The sequence below is a fragment of the Telopea speciosissima genome, chromosome 2 (assembly GCF_018873765.1).
Source record: "Telopea speciosissima isolate NSW1024214 ecotype Mountain lineage chromosome 2, Tspe_v1, whole genome shotgun sequence".
NCBI classification, from domain to species: domain Eukaryota; kingdom Viridiplantae; phylum Streptophyta; class Magnoliopsida; order Proteales; family Proteaceae; genus Telopea; species Telopea speciosissima.
Window position 1 is genome coordinate 69,401,043 of NC_057917.1, and position 17,924 is coordinate 69,418,966.

The window sequence follows — 17,924 nt, forward strand, 5'->3', positions numbered from 1 at the left end:
GAAGTGAGCGAAGAAGAGACCAAGACACCAAATACCGGGAGCTACATTCCGGCAAGTGTAGTAGGACGAAACAAAAGTCCATCGAGGGAGTAAAATCCGAAGTTTCCATTGGGGGAGTCTCGGTGGTTTGTTTACGACCATAGTACCGTCGAGGCCGTTCGTGCGAGGTGGATTGGTGTTTGGGTAACCATCGAGGGTCGCCGATACTGTTGTAGCAGCTGGTGGAGGGCTTAACTGCTCATGCGCCAACCGCACGGTCCAAGTAGGGTCCTCTAAGAGAGTACCTCTGTGGGCAAAGATCCACCAAACGTATACCATCTCCGCCTTAATGCACAGGCCTAAATCCCCACCGGAACCAATGGCAAAGACGAAGACGACAACGCCAACATCCTTCTCGATGGCAGTGAGCTTTGAGTCCACTGCCTTGCGCTCGAAGATCCAGAGAGACCAAGAAGTATCGCTGCCGAAGGTGCCTATGCGTTTGGGCTCTGCTTCAATCCAGGCGAAGAAGGAGCATATTGTCTCATTGCCATCGGAGTTGCACCACTCGTCGGCATCGTCATCGTCATCGAAGTCATCTTCGGTGGGAGTTCCGATGATCATGGTGAAAGAGATGAGGGGAAGAAGGGAGAACAGGAAATAACACGCACGAGACGGACAGAATAACATGCACAAAGGCGGACAGAATACACGCACGGCGGCGGACAAGGTGCTACGCACAACGGCGAAAACGAAGGAAAAACGGGGAAGAGAAGGACTTGTGAGAGTTGAAAAACTCAAATCACCTCCAACTACATATCCTGCTTTAACTCTTCGTTTACCATCTTACCTATAAGGAATTCAATTTGTGTACCAAAAAAAAAAGAGAACAGGCTATACAGCTTTCTTCACAAATGTTATGCTCATATATCTACTCGGATTTTGATGTTTCCGATTTGGGAGAATGTTCTCTGTGCCGCAACGCAGCCTGCGCCCAGGCACATGGACAACTTGTGTAGGGGGGCAGGGTGGTCATTGCGCCCACCCCATGTGCCTAGGCGCAGGCTACGCTGCGGCACAGAGAACAGCCCCTTCAGATTTTTACCTTTACCCATATTGACAAATTGATCCATTAATTTAAAGGCCTAGAATCCTGAATGTCAATACCCCAATTTTATGAAGCCCTGTTTAGGTGTGGGGGAGTCCAAGCCCAACTTTAGAACTAGGAGAGCTTGAAAGCCCAAGCCCAAAAGGGCAGTGCTTTTGAGCATTCTCAGCCTATCATCCTAGGATTTCTACGACTCAGCTCTGTTTGGCTAGAGCTCGAAGGGGGTTTAAATGAACCTAAAAGCCCTTCGAAACTGTAATCCAAATTATGGATCTCAAATGCAAACAAATCCATTGATTAAATTTGTGATAAAGTGAGTAACTTCGTTGTTAAAGAAAGAAATCAGATCGATGGAAGGGGAAGAAAAATGGATGAGATTGATCTGCTTAAGAGGAAGAAGAGAGGAGAAAAAATCAGGCTTGAGATAAAATCTCATATGCACTGCTTGAGTGCACAAAAACTCTTAAGAAAACTCATATTCTTTACTTACAGTATCATTAATTGATGAGGATGTATTACATATATAAATACTTTGTAAAATTCCCAATATGGTTCATAAAATAACTCACAATCACGCTCACACACTCAATAAAGTAAATAAACTCAAAACATAACTCTAACTATTAAGTATTCTAATTTAACTTAAACACTTAAAATCTAATTACGTGTACTAACCTTATCCCCACATTATGGGCTTATAAATTAGGCTCATTACACATTGAAACCCAAAAAAATAAAAGGCCCAATCTATAATATAACTAACTGAAGGTCAATTTCATCCCATGCTTTTCTTATCGGCTTGGATTGGGCCTAACCTAGGAACAATTTAGAACAATAAAGGCCTATGCTCCCTTAATGGCCCAAAATTTCTGGCACATGGCATGTCAATGGGATTCAAATTTTGTGGACAAATAGAACCTAAGGTCCCTATCCATGTCTTAACTCGGTCCAAGTCACCTGTCTAGGACTTGGAAGGGATGAGTTTGGAGCTGTCGTAACCTTTTTTTGCACAAAGTGGCTGCTCTCACTACTCGAACTTAGGCATTTGCCCTGATAGCCCGAACCTTTGACCATTGCTCGAAGCAATGACCCCTAACATGCCAAACTACCAGAATTACAACATCATCCTAGACATGGTAGTAGACTATGTGGTTGTGTAGTTGGCTTGGGCGGGACGTCTTGAAACTGTTTATTATTTGTTTATACACCTCACACAACTTCAAGTCTGCAATTTCCATTTTTTGAAGGCTTAAATCCATGATATTTTCGGGCATTTTCTGTTATGAATGTGGAATTAGGGGATATGATTGGATTAATTAGATTGTTTGTTAATTAGTTAGATTGTTGTTACAAAGGGTTGGTTGTATCACGGGATAAAAGGGATTTTCTTGTATTCATTGAGTATGAAAAAAGAAATAAAATAGCCTAGTCTCTCCTCCCTGGTCCACCTTTCTTAGGAGTCCCTCACTATATCGAGTCCTCACTTACTCGATATAGTGAGAAAATCCTCCCTGCTATGGTTCTTGAATCCCATCCCAGATTTTAGAATCATAACATTTTCCTTCTTTGATTTCCAGAGTCTCGTTTGGTATCCACAAAGGAATTCAGATTGATGCTCATTTCTGGAACCCGTATTATTCATCGTTGTGAGGTCAACATGCTATTAGTCAAAAAAGCAAAAGATGAAAAAGAAGAAAATAATGATAATAAGTACATAAAGCTCACAACAAAAAGGCATACCAAGGTTGTGAAAACCTAGCTCCAACCAGTACAATCGGACCAAATTGAATCGTTCCTTATTGACTTGGTTTTGGACTGGGGTATGACACAATCAATAGAAAAACGGATCGCATCGAATTGATCCTTACTGGATTGGTTTTGGATTGGGGTATGATAGGATAAAACCTTTTTTTTTGGTAAACTAGGCTGAAAACCAAATTATATCGAACTGACCGATATCAGACCGAAAACCAAACTAAATAAAAATCGATAAAAAAAATCATTGAGTATGAGGTTATGAATAGAAGAATTGATCATCCGTCGATTTTGATATTAGTTATTTTCCTTTTACAATTTATACCTTTTTGGCTCTTTGTTTCAATTACAACATGAACACATCAAATCAATTTCCTTGTTTCTATTTATTTATTTGTTTGAGTTGGGGAAGATGATTTAAGTGTTTTTATCGTATCTGTTTTTTTTCACTATTTGTTATGAATGTAAACCGGTATTAACTTGATACTGAAAAATCGAAATAAACCAAAGCTGTGTCAGACCAAAAAATACAGTTCTTTAACGGTCTGGTTTTGGTCTCACTCATTCTCAGACTAAAAACCGATTCAGCCGGACGAAAAAGTGCGAACCAGTTATCAGTTTATTGATTCAGATATTTATGAGCAATATTTATTCAAAATGTACAGTAGAAAAAAAAAAACAAAGAGGCAGCAAAGAGGTATCTTCAGTGACAGAAGTGTCCAAACCAGCAGTACTTCCCCCCTCCTTTCAGGAATCCCTCCTCTTCCAAATCACCTCTGCTGTGTATCCACCACAGCAAATTGGACAACGAGTTGCCATCATCAAACCCATTCAAGCTTCTTATCTTCTCTAAAGCTTCAGACTTGTCATATATCCCTTCCAATGCATACACGAAACCCTTCCACCCTTCTGTAACCCCATCCCTCCCTAAGGCCGGCAAAGTCCATTTTACTAACTCTTTCACAAATCCAACATTAGAGAACAAAACCTCAGTGATGGGCAGTAATGGAAGCACTTGAATTCCAAGCCTACATTCCTTCCAATCAGGTGGAGCAAACCAGAGGCCACTATCCCTCTTGTTAGCCCACAACACACCCATCACTCTGTTCTGCTTACTGAACTCTGCTTCATACATGGTTTCCTCTTCCCTTATGTGCCACCATGTCTGTGCCGATTGAATCTCCATAGCTGCAAGTGTTGAGCCAATTGCCACCAGATGTGTGTCTCCATAGCTCAGTCCCATCAGTGCCGCTGAATAGTAAGCATTCACTGCCTCGCTTGTGCTCTCCTGGTTCCTTCCATCTGCAAATTCAGTGAGTCCTCCAGCCCAAGAATGCAATTTCCAGAGATCGAAATTCCTCAAACGAGTGTATTTTGAAATTGACCGCCTGCTCAGGGTCATAAAATCAGCCATCAGTGAATACGCTTGAGACTTATACTTCCTTCCCCATGCTGGGTCAATCTTTGCAAGCACTGCAATCGCGTAGAGAAAGTAACCCAGATGGTAATGGTGATCATTGTATATCCCAAATCCAAAATCTGCTGCAGAATCCGTTGATCCCTGTTTAGTAATAATTCCTCCCCATTGGCGATCGTACAAGAACCCATTCCCATTGAAAGTTTCATCTAACCATGGCTCGATCGAGTCCCCCAAGAACTTCCGAATCTTTGGAATCACCTCGTCAGAGTACACCTCCTCTGCAATCAATGCCAATCTAGCTGCTCGTGCAATTGCCTTTCCATAGAAGTAAGACGAATTAGTCGTTATTGGAGACGAATACAGACCTTCAACATCTTTGCCGAGGGCAGAAACAATTTCGGGAAAGGTTTCTTCATTGATCCCATTAACTGAATGCCAAGTTACTGCAACAGGGTCAGATTTCAAGACCCAAGAGTTCCCCACAACACCAACAAGCTCACCATCCATGCTTCTGTATTTGAATTCCTTCAAAACAGCAACATTTCCATCATCAACCGACAAAAGCTTTAGATGGAGAGGATGGGCAAGCATGAGCAGGTCTCCCCATCCCTTCTTTTCCCATTTGTAATCCAAACGGAAGGGCTGAGTGAACACAACTTCTCCCGATGTTGGATAAGAAGCACTGAACCGATCAAGGATCATTTCATATTGTGAGTCAGAATTAGGCAGGGTAGCAAACCTGATTATTCCACTGAATTTATCAGAAGTAAGGAGAGATGTGCTGCTTTGAGTCAACTTGATAGGCGACGAAGTGTAGCAGAGCCATGTCTGATTGTTGTTGAGATTAATGGTGTACTTTGTGAGGGAACTGTTGGGTGTGAGAGAGAGAATAGTTTGGATCGTTGAGATAAATAGAGGGGTGGCGCTGTTGATGGTGCAGGTCAGGAATGGGCTTCCACGGACAAGGAAGAATCGAAGATTACCAGGGAGGTCTAAGGTGACACTAAGATCACTGAAAGAGGAGATGATGTGTTTGTTATGGGCATCTTCAGCGGTGTTCTGGGTAGCTGATATGATGAGATCTTGATTGAATATTTGATAGATATAAGCTGAATTGACGAAGCGAGATGGGTAGCAGAGGGAAAGGGCAGAGGAAGATGATTTGATGAGATAAGGGTGTATATATTCAGGCTGATCTCCATTTTTGAGAACGAAGTTCTGGAAGAATGAATTTGTGGGAAGAGGTGAGGAGAGGAGGTTTGGAGAGAAGAAACGAGATGGGTCAGGAAGAACAGTTGATTGGGCCTCAGGGAAGAGGAAAGGAAAAGAGGGTTTCTTTGGTGGTGGTGGTGGTGGCATAGTGGGTGTTGTGGTTTCAGGAGGAGGTGAAGGGGAAGGAGGAGGAGGAGGTGATGGGGAAGGAGGAGGAGGAGGAATGAGTACAGAGGGCTTGCGACGTTTTCTAAATGGTTTGATGACCAGGGTTCTGACTCTTCGTCCCAATTTCAATATTTTCATTTGGATTTTTTAGGAGGTGGAAGCAGTTGATTTGGGGACCGTTAGGCGAAGAACAGATGAAAATGTTGAACGTTGGTTTTAAATATTCAAATACAAGAGTGAAAGAGAAAGTTGAACTAGACTTTGAGAGTTGTTTTGGGCCTTGGGTGTTGTGTTCGGCATTCAAAGAGAAGGCAATTTGGGGTCATGGATTGGTGAGAATTAGATTGCAAGGGAAGAAGAAGATGACAGAGATTTGGGAATTGAGTATTCAGTTAGGAATGCAATTTCTAAATAGGAATAGGTTGCAACTTGCAACTCAACTTGCAAGATATATTGGATTTACAGAGTTATGAGTGAGGTAAGGGAAAGGAATATAGGAAGTGGGAACGTAGGGTTTTGGATTGTTTGGCGTGTAAGGAATTGATACCATGTTCATTCTTTTCTGGTTTTAGATTTTTGGGTTTGTTTTGATTTAAGGGATTTAATTCAGCTTTAAATTTGGTTGGATGAAGCACATATCCTACCTAAGTCTTAAACAAGGAGTATCTCAATTTGAGATTTAAGGATAGCTTGAAGTACTAAAGCTTTTAAGTGGCCAAAACATTTAGATTTAGATTTAGATTTAGATAGTGTTTGCTAAAAAAGAAAAAGGATTGATGGCATTGCCTCAAGGATAAGAAACCCGGAATTGGGCATGGGATCCGCCTCCACCGATGTCGCGATGAATTCACACTAGATCTGACTACAAGAGGCAAGTTTTAATGATTTTCTACTATTTTTTCGACTAAAAGAAGGGCAGAAAACTACTGAAAATGAAGATTCAAGTGCATTCATAGCCGGTTTCAAAATGAGTTTTGAAAACCGGGCATAACTGGAAATAGAGTTGATCAATTCTGAATCGAATCAGTCGATTCTACTAATTTCAATCCGAGTCATTGAACCATGATCATTTTTTATGAGGCTTCAGCATGGGAAGAAAGTACCATAGATTCTGTAGTTTTATTCTCTTCCCTATGCTGGTTGATCTCTTTAGCCCAACTTTACTAATACAGTAATAGTTTTAGCTAACTAAATTCTATTGCAATATCTAGTCCAATATTGGAACTAATAATCTAATATGGTCCGAGTTTTCCTAACTCCATCTGACCGTGGAGCTTCAAATGTTTGCAGGAAGTATCAGAAAGGTATTTTGGGAAACATACTAAAACTCTATAGGTAATTCTCTTGTGAGGCATGGTGGTACTCTGTACTTATATGCAACATTACTTTTATTAGTTGCTTGCACAAGAGGCGGAAGCAAGAGGACTGCTCTAGGGACTGTTCAAAGCTCGATCCTTGAAAGTCGGCAACATCGACATTTGAACTGATTGTGAGGCTTTAGTGGCATGAGTGATACAGGATTCCTATCACTGGCCATGGGAGATCTTCTCGATTGATTTGCACCCCAAAAGCTTTTGTCCTTGGATCAATCCCCTAGCCTTTGCCTCCACCTTGTCTCCCTTACCACCATGGTCCAAAGCCAAAAAAACCAGTCGATCATGGCATAAAATAAAAGAGGCCCTAACAGCCACACAAGAGAGCTGATCAAAGACTATCTAGCATTAACACAACATGATTCTCATATGGTAAAATGATGCTATCAAGAAGGAACAAAAAAGATTCAAGTCAGACGTAGACAACACTTGAGATGAGTTATAGTGAAATAAATTGAGATTCACAAGCCATTGAGATATATTATTAAGTACTATATAAGGATTAGGGAAAGAGTTACCAAAAGCCACATGATTCCGATGATCCCATAAGAAATATAAAGTTATGAAAGAAAACTAAGGCAGTGTTTGGTTTGCATTCTAAGTTTATTTCACATTTTTGAATGATAAAAATAGTTGTTTTTATCATTTGAGAATACAAAAGCGACCTAGAATGCATACCAAACACAGCCTAAGAAATCAAAATTTTTTTTTTGGGTAGAAGAGAAATCAATTACTACTCCTAGTAGAAGCAAGGTCATCTAAAAGGGATACGCAAAAAATTTAGAGCTACCGGAATCCATTTTGTGACATACATGTAAAGCAAATCGAAAAACATGGCACCTAATAGGAAGGGACAACAGATAGCACCGGTTAATGCAAACCTCAGGGATTATTTTCCTGAATTGAGATCCTCTACTTCCACCTACTTGATACTGCCGCATACCGTATACACAGCAAGGCGGTAAAGACCTTAGTTAGTAAATACGCGTATAATACACATACCCAAAATTTTAAACGTATAATACTCCCGTCCCTGTATTTTCCCATATTTTTATAAAAAATGCATTTTTTAATTGATCGAGTATTATACTCGTATAATATGCGTATTATATGTTTTAAAATATATATATATATATATATATATATATATATACCCAAAAGATTAGAATTTAGGGAAACGAATTCACTTTCCCTTTCGTCCCTTTCGATTTGAGTTGAACATCCAACCATAGCAGGCAACAGTAGCCGCCCTCCATCTCCAATCATCCTCCCCATCTCTGTTCAACAAAGCGGCACTTAAGTCTTGTACTCTCCTCTTGTTTCTCTGGTCTTTGAACTTTGATGGTGGTCGTGAAGCAAATGAATCTGGTGTGATATTGGCGAGAACGGCTCAATCTCTATTCTATTTTATTCTTGTTTTTTTGTCTCTTGTAGCTAATGTGTACAGTGGAGATCCATATCTGGAACTCTCCCTCTTGTCTTGTGTTGGTTAATTAGTGGGAACTCATCCCCCTTCACAAGAACACATCTGGTTAAAAATATATGGTTATCTCATTGTAGATAGAAAGAAATGTAATGTTGGAAGAATGATTTAATGATAAGGTAATCAACATGCTCATCTCATTTTCAGACAATCTACATTCATTTCTTGTAGATTACTGATATTTTGGTTTGTTAAATGACAATCTTAGAGATGTTATATAGCATATTATATTATTGTGTTTATTTTAGTTCATAAAATCATGGTATTATTTTGTTTATTAGGTGGTGAATGCATGTTATATAATGAATATATGTCCGTTTTTAAAAAAATATTATTGCCGTCTATGCCGTATTATACTCGTATTAAACATGTACCATATTATTACCGTATGCGTTTTATGAAGCCGGATTTTTGAAAAGTATTATTACCGTCTAGTCCGTTTAATTGCTGTACGTATCCATTCCCGTTCAATTGCCGTTCCCGAACTTACTAACTAAGGTAAAGACTGCCTTATCTTGCTCGGGCGTCCAAACCCCACAAGTGAAAGTGTAATTAAAGCAAATCTTAGGGAGGTATGTGTAAATAACCTTTTTTTTTTTAATTTTTTCCCTGGTAGACACATCTTTATCACTTCACCGGACAACCACATACGTAGCAAGCAGGGAACGATTCTCGTCCTTGAGCAGTTTTTATTTCTTTCCGGGCTATCGACGATCGACTGTTGGAGTGAAAGAGTATTGGAAAGGGAGGAGAAAAATGGCGGGTTTACTTGCTTGGGCTGCAGACGTTGTCGGAGGTGGCGGGCAAAGCAACGATGAAGATGAGAGTAACCGATTCCCCGTCGTTAAGTTCACTCCTGAGCAGCAGATATACGCCCGAGATTTAGAGGTGAAAGCTGCCTCACTCAGCCGTTCGATCCAAGATCTGCGTCTGAGACTCCCTCCTCCTGACATCTCTCAACGCCTTCCACACCTCCACGCCCATTCTCTGGCTTCAAATGCTGCTCTAGCCCTGCAATTGAATGCCCACTCCGCCACCCGGGAAGAGGTAATTTCATTTTGATCTTTTCTTTTGGGGTTCTTCGGCTCCCCCCCGGATTAGTGTATTCGTTTATTAGGGCGTAAAGATTGTTTAGAGACGAACATTAATATAGTATTCACTTGATGATGGGTGTTTGAATTTTTCAGTTATTGTCCCAATAGATGTTTGTTGAGGAGATCAACTCTATTGCGATTGTGTTGAATCAGAAAATCCCACATCCTGAGGTGATAACATAATTTCTCTCCATTAGTTTGTGTACAGTGCTATATAAAATCGTTGCCAAATGAATAATGAATAGATTGAAGCCTATGGTGAGTAATTTTGACAGTCCCTCTTAGAGTGAATTTCTTCAGTCTCGAAGCATAGTGGATAACATCTTAGTTGCCCATGAGCTTTTCTATTACGTGAGGCATCCAAAGGGCTCCTCTAAAGCGATGACTAGAAAATTAAATACATGTAAGGCCTACGACAGGATTGAGTTTCCTTTTCTTGAGAGAGTTCTCCTTAAACAGGGCAACTGTGGAATATCAAATTAGGCAAAATGGAAAACCAGTTGCTAGAGTCCAGCCTACAAGGGGTTGAGGCAGGGGGATCCCCTCAGCCCCTATCTTTTTTTCTTCACATCTGTTATTTTCAGACGATTGTCTGCTGTTTTTGAAGGCGGGGAGCATGAAGGAGAAATTTAATGGCCATTGTTGGAAAATATTGCCAGGCCTCATGCCAGAAGTCAATATGGGTAAGTGGGGGATTTGTTTTAGCAGTTATGTTGATCATACTTTCAAGGACAGAATTGCTTCTGTTTTGGACATGAAGATAGTCTAAAATCATGAGCGGTATCTGGGGTTGCCCACTGAGTTTGGCAAATTTTTACCTTTTTAAATCTTCTTCATCCTTAGTCATTTGCCAAGTTTTAAACTTAGATTTCTTAGCCTTAGTGGCTGCTTGAACTTCATCATCCCACCACCAAGTTTCCCTAGATGAATGTCGCTGCTTTCCTTTAGATTTGCCTATAACTTCTTTAGCTTCATTCTTAATATAAGTAGTCATCTCGTTCCACATCATACTAGTGTCCCCATCAAAGTCCCACCTTCCCTATGTTACTAGTTTACAAGTAAATGTATTCAAGTTTTCTCCTTTTAAGTCCCACCATCTTATACTAGGGCAAATAATCTCACATTTCATACGAATTGGCGTTTTAAAACACATATCTATGACTATTAATCTATGTTGCATGGTTAAGCTCTCCCTTGGTATAACCTTACAATCTTTATATAACCTATCTAATACGAATGTCTTTTAATTTAGTATTCTAGATTGTGGGGCCCTTTTCTAGATATGTCTTGGGTAGTCTTGGGGGTCAGTAATTAGTGTAGAGGTTTTATTATTGTTGATATCTTTATTATATCTAGTTTCTATTTTGAGTTATATTGGTTTAGGAGTTTTAAATCAACTAGAATTCTAATTTTTCTTGTTTTATAGAAGAAATCCTCCATCGATTGTTATGTTTTGCATAAGTTATTTTTTATTTGAAAAAGTGTGTGAAAAGTTCACTCTCCCCTCTCATTCTCTTCTCTCTCTCTCTCTCTCTCTCTCTCTCACATCCCTACAGCTGTCACTCTTTCTTCTGTTTTTTGAGAGCAACCTGTTCTCTCTCTCCTCCCCTACTTTCTCCACATCGCAGCCTGCTGATATCAGAAATACAGCACATTTTTTTCAGCCCTTTATTCAATTGAAAACCTCCTTTAACATGGGCTTGTGCTGCACCAATCAAATCCTTGATCTATTATTTGTGATCTAGTGTTGGCCAGCTGCATCAAGGAGTGGTGTGGATTTTATGTAGGATCACCTACTTAACTATATTAAAATAATATAACTATATAAATTAAGAGCTTTTGTCATTTTCTCAAAACAGCAATATATGTCTCGCTTTAAGGAAAAGAAAAACTAGTATAACATTTTTGCTGCTTATCAAGAAAAAGAAAAGGTCTGGAATTAACTGGAATATCTAAATGTCACAATGATGAAATGCCCCTGCTAAAGTAGCGTAACATTAATCATATCGTGCTCGTTGTACTGTCCTATAACATGTTATGATTATTAGTTAACGGAATGACAAATATTTCTTTTTTGAGATGCAGTGAATATTCATTGTTTGACTGTCCTTTCATCTTTTCCTTTATTTCCCCTTTTTCACTTTTCATTTTTCTTCTCTTACCTCTTTCCCCATCTCTTCATTCTTTTTCCTACTTTGTTTTGTTTGGATCCATGTAGCCGACCCTATTAAGTTGGGATAAGGCTGAGTTTGTTGTTGTTGTTGTTGTTGTAGTGAATATTCAATGTTGGATTCCTACTTGTGTTATAAAAGAATTGCTGGAACCTACAGAGTTTTTATATTGGAGAAGATTTGGTCTATAACTTGGTAAAAGTTAATTTCAGGTTTTTACTGTTCTTTGGCATGTCTAATTATTGATTTTGCACTTCATGGCCAGGCACAATTGAGGGAAGCTGCACTGCAAGAAGAAAATGCTGCTTATGAAAAGGCTATAACAAATTGTGAAAAGAGAATACAGGAAAAGTTGCAGGAAGCAGATATGCTTCAGAGTAAGCTACAGGTCGGGTTGACAAAATTCTAGGACACTGTTTTATGATTTCAGAGCCTGTTTCTTTTGTGTTATTTTTCCGTATATTTTGCTGGCACTGTTCCTAATTATTTGTGTTGTATGATCAACTACCAGGCTGATTGAAAGCTACATGAGAATCAATTCAAAAACCAATAGATGGAACCCTGTTATACAAGCCAAAAAATAAAAATAAAAAAATTAAATCAACTCAAAACTCGACAATATTTTAGAGGAATCTATAGTAACCTAGTTTTATGATTTCAGAACCTGATAAAATCAGCCTATTTCAATTTTTTTGAAATAAAGTAAAATATGGAGAGATTGACAATAATAAACAACACCAAAGGTTCTTTCCAAGGGCATCCCAGGGGACATGATTCACAGGGAATAGTTTCTGTAATCAATGTCAGACCCTTCACGTACCACTGTTGTTGACACAGCATGATATGGCTATGAAATATTTGTCCGACACTCACCCAAAAAGTTGGACAGTGAACATGAAGAAGGAGGCGGCGACACCTTGCTTACACATTTAATCCCTTTTAGCTGAGTTCCATACCCATTTCTGGGCATGTATACTTGTATCTTAAATTTTGGGGGCTGGTCGACCAAGCCCTCAACTCAAACAAGTACTCATCCTCATACCCAATCCCATTTAACATAGGCAGCAGAATTTTCCTCCAGATACAGTAGAGCTGAATTTTAGTGGTTGCTCACTTGGCAACCTGAGCCATCCAGGATAGACAGGTTACAGGTCTATGAGAGTATGGGATATTGAGAGTGTTCTCTCCTGCTTGGTCTAATAAGGGAAGGTCACCATGAGAGACAGCTTATGTCCGTCTAGGCCTCTACTACAACTTATTACTTATCCTTCTTCATTGAGAAGGGATTTGGCACACTCATTGTTGGAGGGACTCATCCAATGTCATATGGGGGAGAGGAGTGGGTTGAAGGCCTGTGGAGATTCATTCTTTGTTATTCAGAGGATGAGCTTTATCTCTTCTTCCTTGAGGATTGTCTACCAATGATTTACCTGGTCCTTAAATGATTTGGCAGATGTATTAGCTGAACAAGGAGCTGTCAGACCTAGAACTCGTATGTTATAGTTGATGATGATCCTATGTGATGATACCTGAGGTTCTGTTTTATTTTGTTTATGACTTGATGACCTTCTGGTTTAGCCAGCCCTACCATTTGTACTGTTCATTTTTTTTTTTTCTCTATAAACACCAGTAGAGATCAGAAGCATATCTCTCATAACTTATTTTTGGTTTGTGAAGCCCCCCTTGGAAGCAATCTAATCTCTATCTTGAACCTTAAAAATATATAATATAAAGTGAACAAAAAATAATGGCCATCAATAAGCACAATAGAAAACACATATCCATGGAAACAACCAGCAGAAGTCTAAATCTTGGCACTTACCAAGGACTAAATCATTACAGCTCCAATTATAGTAGAAGAAATTGACCCAGTTTCACCTAAAGAGAACTCTATTGAAATTTCAAATCTACCCTAAACATCTTTTTGTTACAAGCTTCTATGCTAACAGAGGACATTTCCCTACTTATGCTCCCAACTAACTCTATAGGGACTGGACCTCACATAAAAGGAAATCCTATATCTACTAAAAACTTAATAGTAGTTTTTGAGCTTGCTAACAGTAGTAAGTAATTTTACTTAAAGTACTAAATCACAACTTGCTAAATAAAATTGTATAATTCATTGATAATGAACATGGGAAAATAGTATAAATTCCAAAGCTTACAGGTGTATTGGAGACTAGAGTTGTGTTTTCTGCCCAGTAACAATCTACTAAAGTAAATTGGACTTCAATATTTCTCTAATCGAGGTAGAAGAAACCAGAAATTGACTCATTTAAGAGGGAAACCATCAGTTTTCTCGAGTTACTAGACTCATGAGTAAGGGTGATGCTCTGTGAGTGAGAAGATTCTGGGGTCATTAGCCCCTTACCTGAAGCCTAAGAAATTCATTAAAGCTTGTCAGCTCTTGTTGAGGTAAGTATTACATATTTTTGTGCATGCATGTTTGTGTGCCCCTTAGTCTCTAGACCCATCCATCAATGGTGCAGTTTTCACTCAAACCACAATCCCACAGTTCAGGAGTGAACTTTCCATGGCCTGGATCTTAATATACATCAATGTGGGCTGGTTGACCTCAGTGCTGATAAATTATTCCCCTTATTATTTTTGAGTTATTCATCAGATTGGACTCAGCTTCCTAACCTGATCCAGCTTCTAAACAACTGAAAAATGTACTCAAATGGTATGTAGTCCTTGAAAATTTTGGTGTTTGCTTTGGTTGTTTCAATATCGACTATTACTTATAGGAAATTGACATGACCGAGAAGCGTTTAAGAGCTGAGTTGGAAACAATGCAAATGGAGCTCAACCAATCTAGTGAATCTTCAGTTCATCCCAATACTAAGCAAGAAGATCGAAATGATGCAGAAGCTTTAAAGGCTGCTACATTGGAGAAGTTAGACAACAAAAAGAAAGAGCTGGTTGTGAACAGTGAACACTTAATCATCTTTTCATCTTTGTTACTATAACAGTGTTCTTATTCGGATTGCCTTTTTTTTTTTGGGAGTGCTCAAACAAAGCAATTGTTTTAAGCTTTCAGAATTCCATGGAAGAGAAAATTAAAGGACTGGAGGAAAAATGGACTCAGGTTCAGCATGATTCACTGAGGAAACTCTCCCCAGGTATCTCATTCTATATGAATAGTATTTTTAGGCCTTTCAGTTTGATTGGTAGGCCACAAGTTCAGCTCTTTGACTTTGTTTCTTGATTCCCACTCTGCTGCATGCATGCCTTATTATGTGCTCCCGACTGATATGCAATATCTTTACCATCAAATTTGGTTACTGTTCCACCACCTAACCAATGGAGCTTAGCTTCCCTTGAAGGACTGTTTTATAGGTGAAAGAACTTAAATTTTGTGGGCTGGTTAGAGACTATGAAAGCTTCTTAGCTTCAGACTAGAACTAATTGGAACATTTTCCAGCTTTATAGTGAATAGTGATCAACAAATTGGGAGTCTCTCCCCTTTAATATGATATTTTTTTTAAAAAAATTTTATCAGGAGAAAAAAAAAAAGGACTGAGAATATGTAATTGTAGTAGTGACACTAATTGCTCTACCCGCCTTTGGCATTCATCGGTTTATTCTCTTGCTTTTTCATTTGAATTCTTCATCCAGTTTATTTCTGAATCGTTCTTCAAAAAGCTGTTCTTTCCTTGTTTCCAAACCTGCCCATCTCTTCAAAGCAAGATAAAGAAAGACTTATGTTTCCTTACCATTGTGTTTTGATATACCTCTACTCTTTCTTCATCATTCAGCCAACTGTAAAGATGACCCTTTTCTTTTGGATTCCTGTTGTTACTTGCATAATATAGTTACAGTAGAACTCCTATGCTTAGTATGCTACCAACAAATAATCTTTTTATATCTAATAATATTTTGAGGAACCAAATTGGCTCCATGGTTTATAGCTAATAATTCATTTACTTTCTAACATATAATATCATAAGGAAATCCCCAAGTGTTTTTAGTTATAGGAGGAAAATTAAATGTCTTGTCTGCAAAACTCTCCTCTTCCTTTTCCCCCCTTCTCAAACAAATATGAAGGAAAATAAATAGTTTTTACTTAAAATTTAATAATTCCCCAAACAAATCCCATGTTTTTCAAAACTTTATATATATTCGCTCTCCTACTTTTCCATCTATGTATAGACACATTAATGCAAGTCTGAGAAGATGCAAATGTCATTGGCTTAGATGCATGAATACAAAAGTCCGAGAAGATGAAAATGTCATTGGCTTAAATGTGATCATGAACAACTTTTTCAGTCTATAGTTAGCTCATATCCTTTTGGTACTCTAGCCCAGTTTTTAATTTAATTTTTTAATCTTTCATTTTGAATATGGGTTATTTATCATCTTTTTTGATACATTAAGTTCGCCTAACTATCTTCCCATGTCCTTCCAAAGGTTGACGCAATACTTTGTACCTGAATATGAAATCTTTAGGGATTTTGGACTGTCTAAGTGTACAGGCAGTTCTACATTGCAATCTTTTATATCTTAAAGTGGCATGTTTTATATAGGTAGTACTTATTCATAGCCTGTTATGCTTAATAAAAATCATCATGTATATGTCTTAGGTTTGAATGTGCATCCATTTGTTTTCTAAATTTTCCAGCATATCAATGCGTATTCTCACTGCATCTCTCTAAATCACTGTACTAATACTCATTTGGAGATTGGTTTTTAATCCTTGCTGATTATACAACTGAAACCCGCCCGGGGGGGGGGGGGCTAAAAATTCGACTCAGTTTGGATTGCATGAGCCCGAATAACCAGGATTTTGCTCCAATATGCATTAGATTATATGGAGATACCTGACCTTCATGGGAATTGTATCATTATCTTCATGCTTCGATTCCCATGACGAATAGGAATTGAGACCTCCACCTACAAATGTGGAGTTTGATTTCTGTTGGAATGTGGCAATCAGTTGTCTTAATGGGAATCTAATCTATCGGCTGGACTAATAACCATCACCAAATTCAATGCAAAAAACATACAAATTCCCGGCTGTTTGTGGACTTATACAATCCAAACTGAGTCCTATACTCTTCAGATTAATAAAATTCTTTTTTCCCATGATCATAAAAGGGATTCCTACCGTAGATAATTTCTATCTACTTATTTCTTTCTTGACTTTAGTTTCTCTTTGCATCGGTTCTTTCTGTCGAAAATTTGCTTGTGTTTTGTGTCGTTTTCATATAATCCACATCAAGTTCTATAATTGTTTGTTTTGTACCATCCCATATTATGACCTGGTTTATTGCATCAATTTGTCATCATTTGCATAAGGAAGAGCATCTTTCCTGTAAATTTGTTGACAAACAAGCCCTTTTCTATCCACCAAATCCATAAACATAGTAGTTGGCAAATCATTTGTTGTCAAAGCCCATATTTTTATATACCAATCAACAAGGGTAAAATGCTTAAATCAGTTTCTGTCATGCAGCACAAAGGGAGAAAATTTTGGACAAACAGCTTCACAGTTCGATTGAACAACTAGCAGCTAAGCAAGTTAGTTGCATCTCGTACAACCTGGCACGTATTGGGAGCATTTAATGATTCTGTTGGGTTCTGGAATATAATATGTTGTGTATGTTTTGTTGCCCCTTTGTAGGCACAGGCAGAAGGCTTGGTCAGTGAAATCCATCTCAAGAAACTAGAGTTCGAGAAATTAAATGGGTTGTGGAAGCGGCTTGAGAGTGGGAACACAGAGCTGAATACTGCAAGAAACCGGTTTGTCGGAAGCAGCTTGGGGAGGGGATCTTCCGATTACATTATTGACTCTCCGTCTAGGCCTTCACATGTAGGAGGTCGAACAGAAAGCCAGCAGAGGCTCATGCTACTCAGGTCCGCTTTTGTACTCTACATTTTGTTCCTTCATGTGCTAGTTTTCATCAAGATATCATTCTAAGCACACCTTGGAGACAACATTTTCCTTGTTCTCCTCTTGTTAATATGAAAAATCTCATGTATAATACAAACTATTTTGCTGGTTTCATGCCATTATTTAAATTGCATAGTTTAGTCATGAGATTAATTGAAACCTGATCCACATGCAAAATATACTTTTTATAGCCAATGATTACCATGTACGATAATCTCTGCAGTTAACTGAACTTGTGAATTATCTGGGAGTTTGTACCATGATACTC

The 17,924-nt window shown here is 38.6% G+C and overlaps 2 protein-coding genes across 3 annotated transcripts; one reads left to right on the forward strand and one right to left on the reverse strand.

Annotated features, from left to right (window-relative positions):
• Nucleotides 1–3,491: 3,491 nt before the first annotated feature.
• Nucleotides 3,492–5,810, reverse strand: LOC122649515 (probable endo-1,3(4)-beta-glucanase ARB_01444). The gene has a single exon (XM_043842700.1). It carries the CDS (start codon nucleotides 5,778–5,780, stop codon nucleotides 3,546–3,548), a length of 2,235 nt encoding a protein of 744 aa, XP_043698635.1. The 5' UTR covers nucleotides 5,781–5,810; the 3' UTR covers nucleotides 3,492–3,545.
• A 3,345-nt stretch (nucleotides 5,811–9,155) lies between these two features.
• LOC122650170 (centrosomal protein of 290 kDa) lies at nucleotides 9,156–17,780 on the forward strand. Of its 2 annotated transcripts, XM_043843492.1 has the most exons (6): nucleotides 9,156–9,545; nucleotides 12,029–12,151; nucleotides 14,511–14,684; nucleotides 14,804–14,885; nucleotides 17,219–17,283; nucleotides 17,387–17,780. In XM_043843492.1, exons 1-6 carry the CDS (start codon nucleotides 9,255–9,257, stop codon nucleotides 17,681–17,683), a joined length of 1,032 nt encoding a protein of 343 aa, XP_043699427.1. In that variant the 5' UTR covers nucleotides 9,156–9,254; the 3' UTR covers nucleotides 17,684–17,780. The 2 variants fall into 2 exon arrangements, with proteins under 2 accessions (XP_043699427.1, XP_043699428.1); XM_043843493.1 differs by lacking the exon at nucleotides 14,511–14,684.
• The last annotated feature ends 144 nt before the right edge of the window (nucleotides 17,781–17,924 follow it).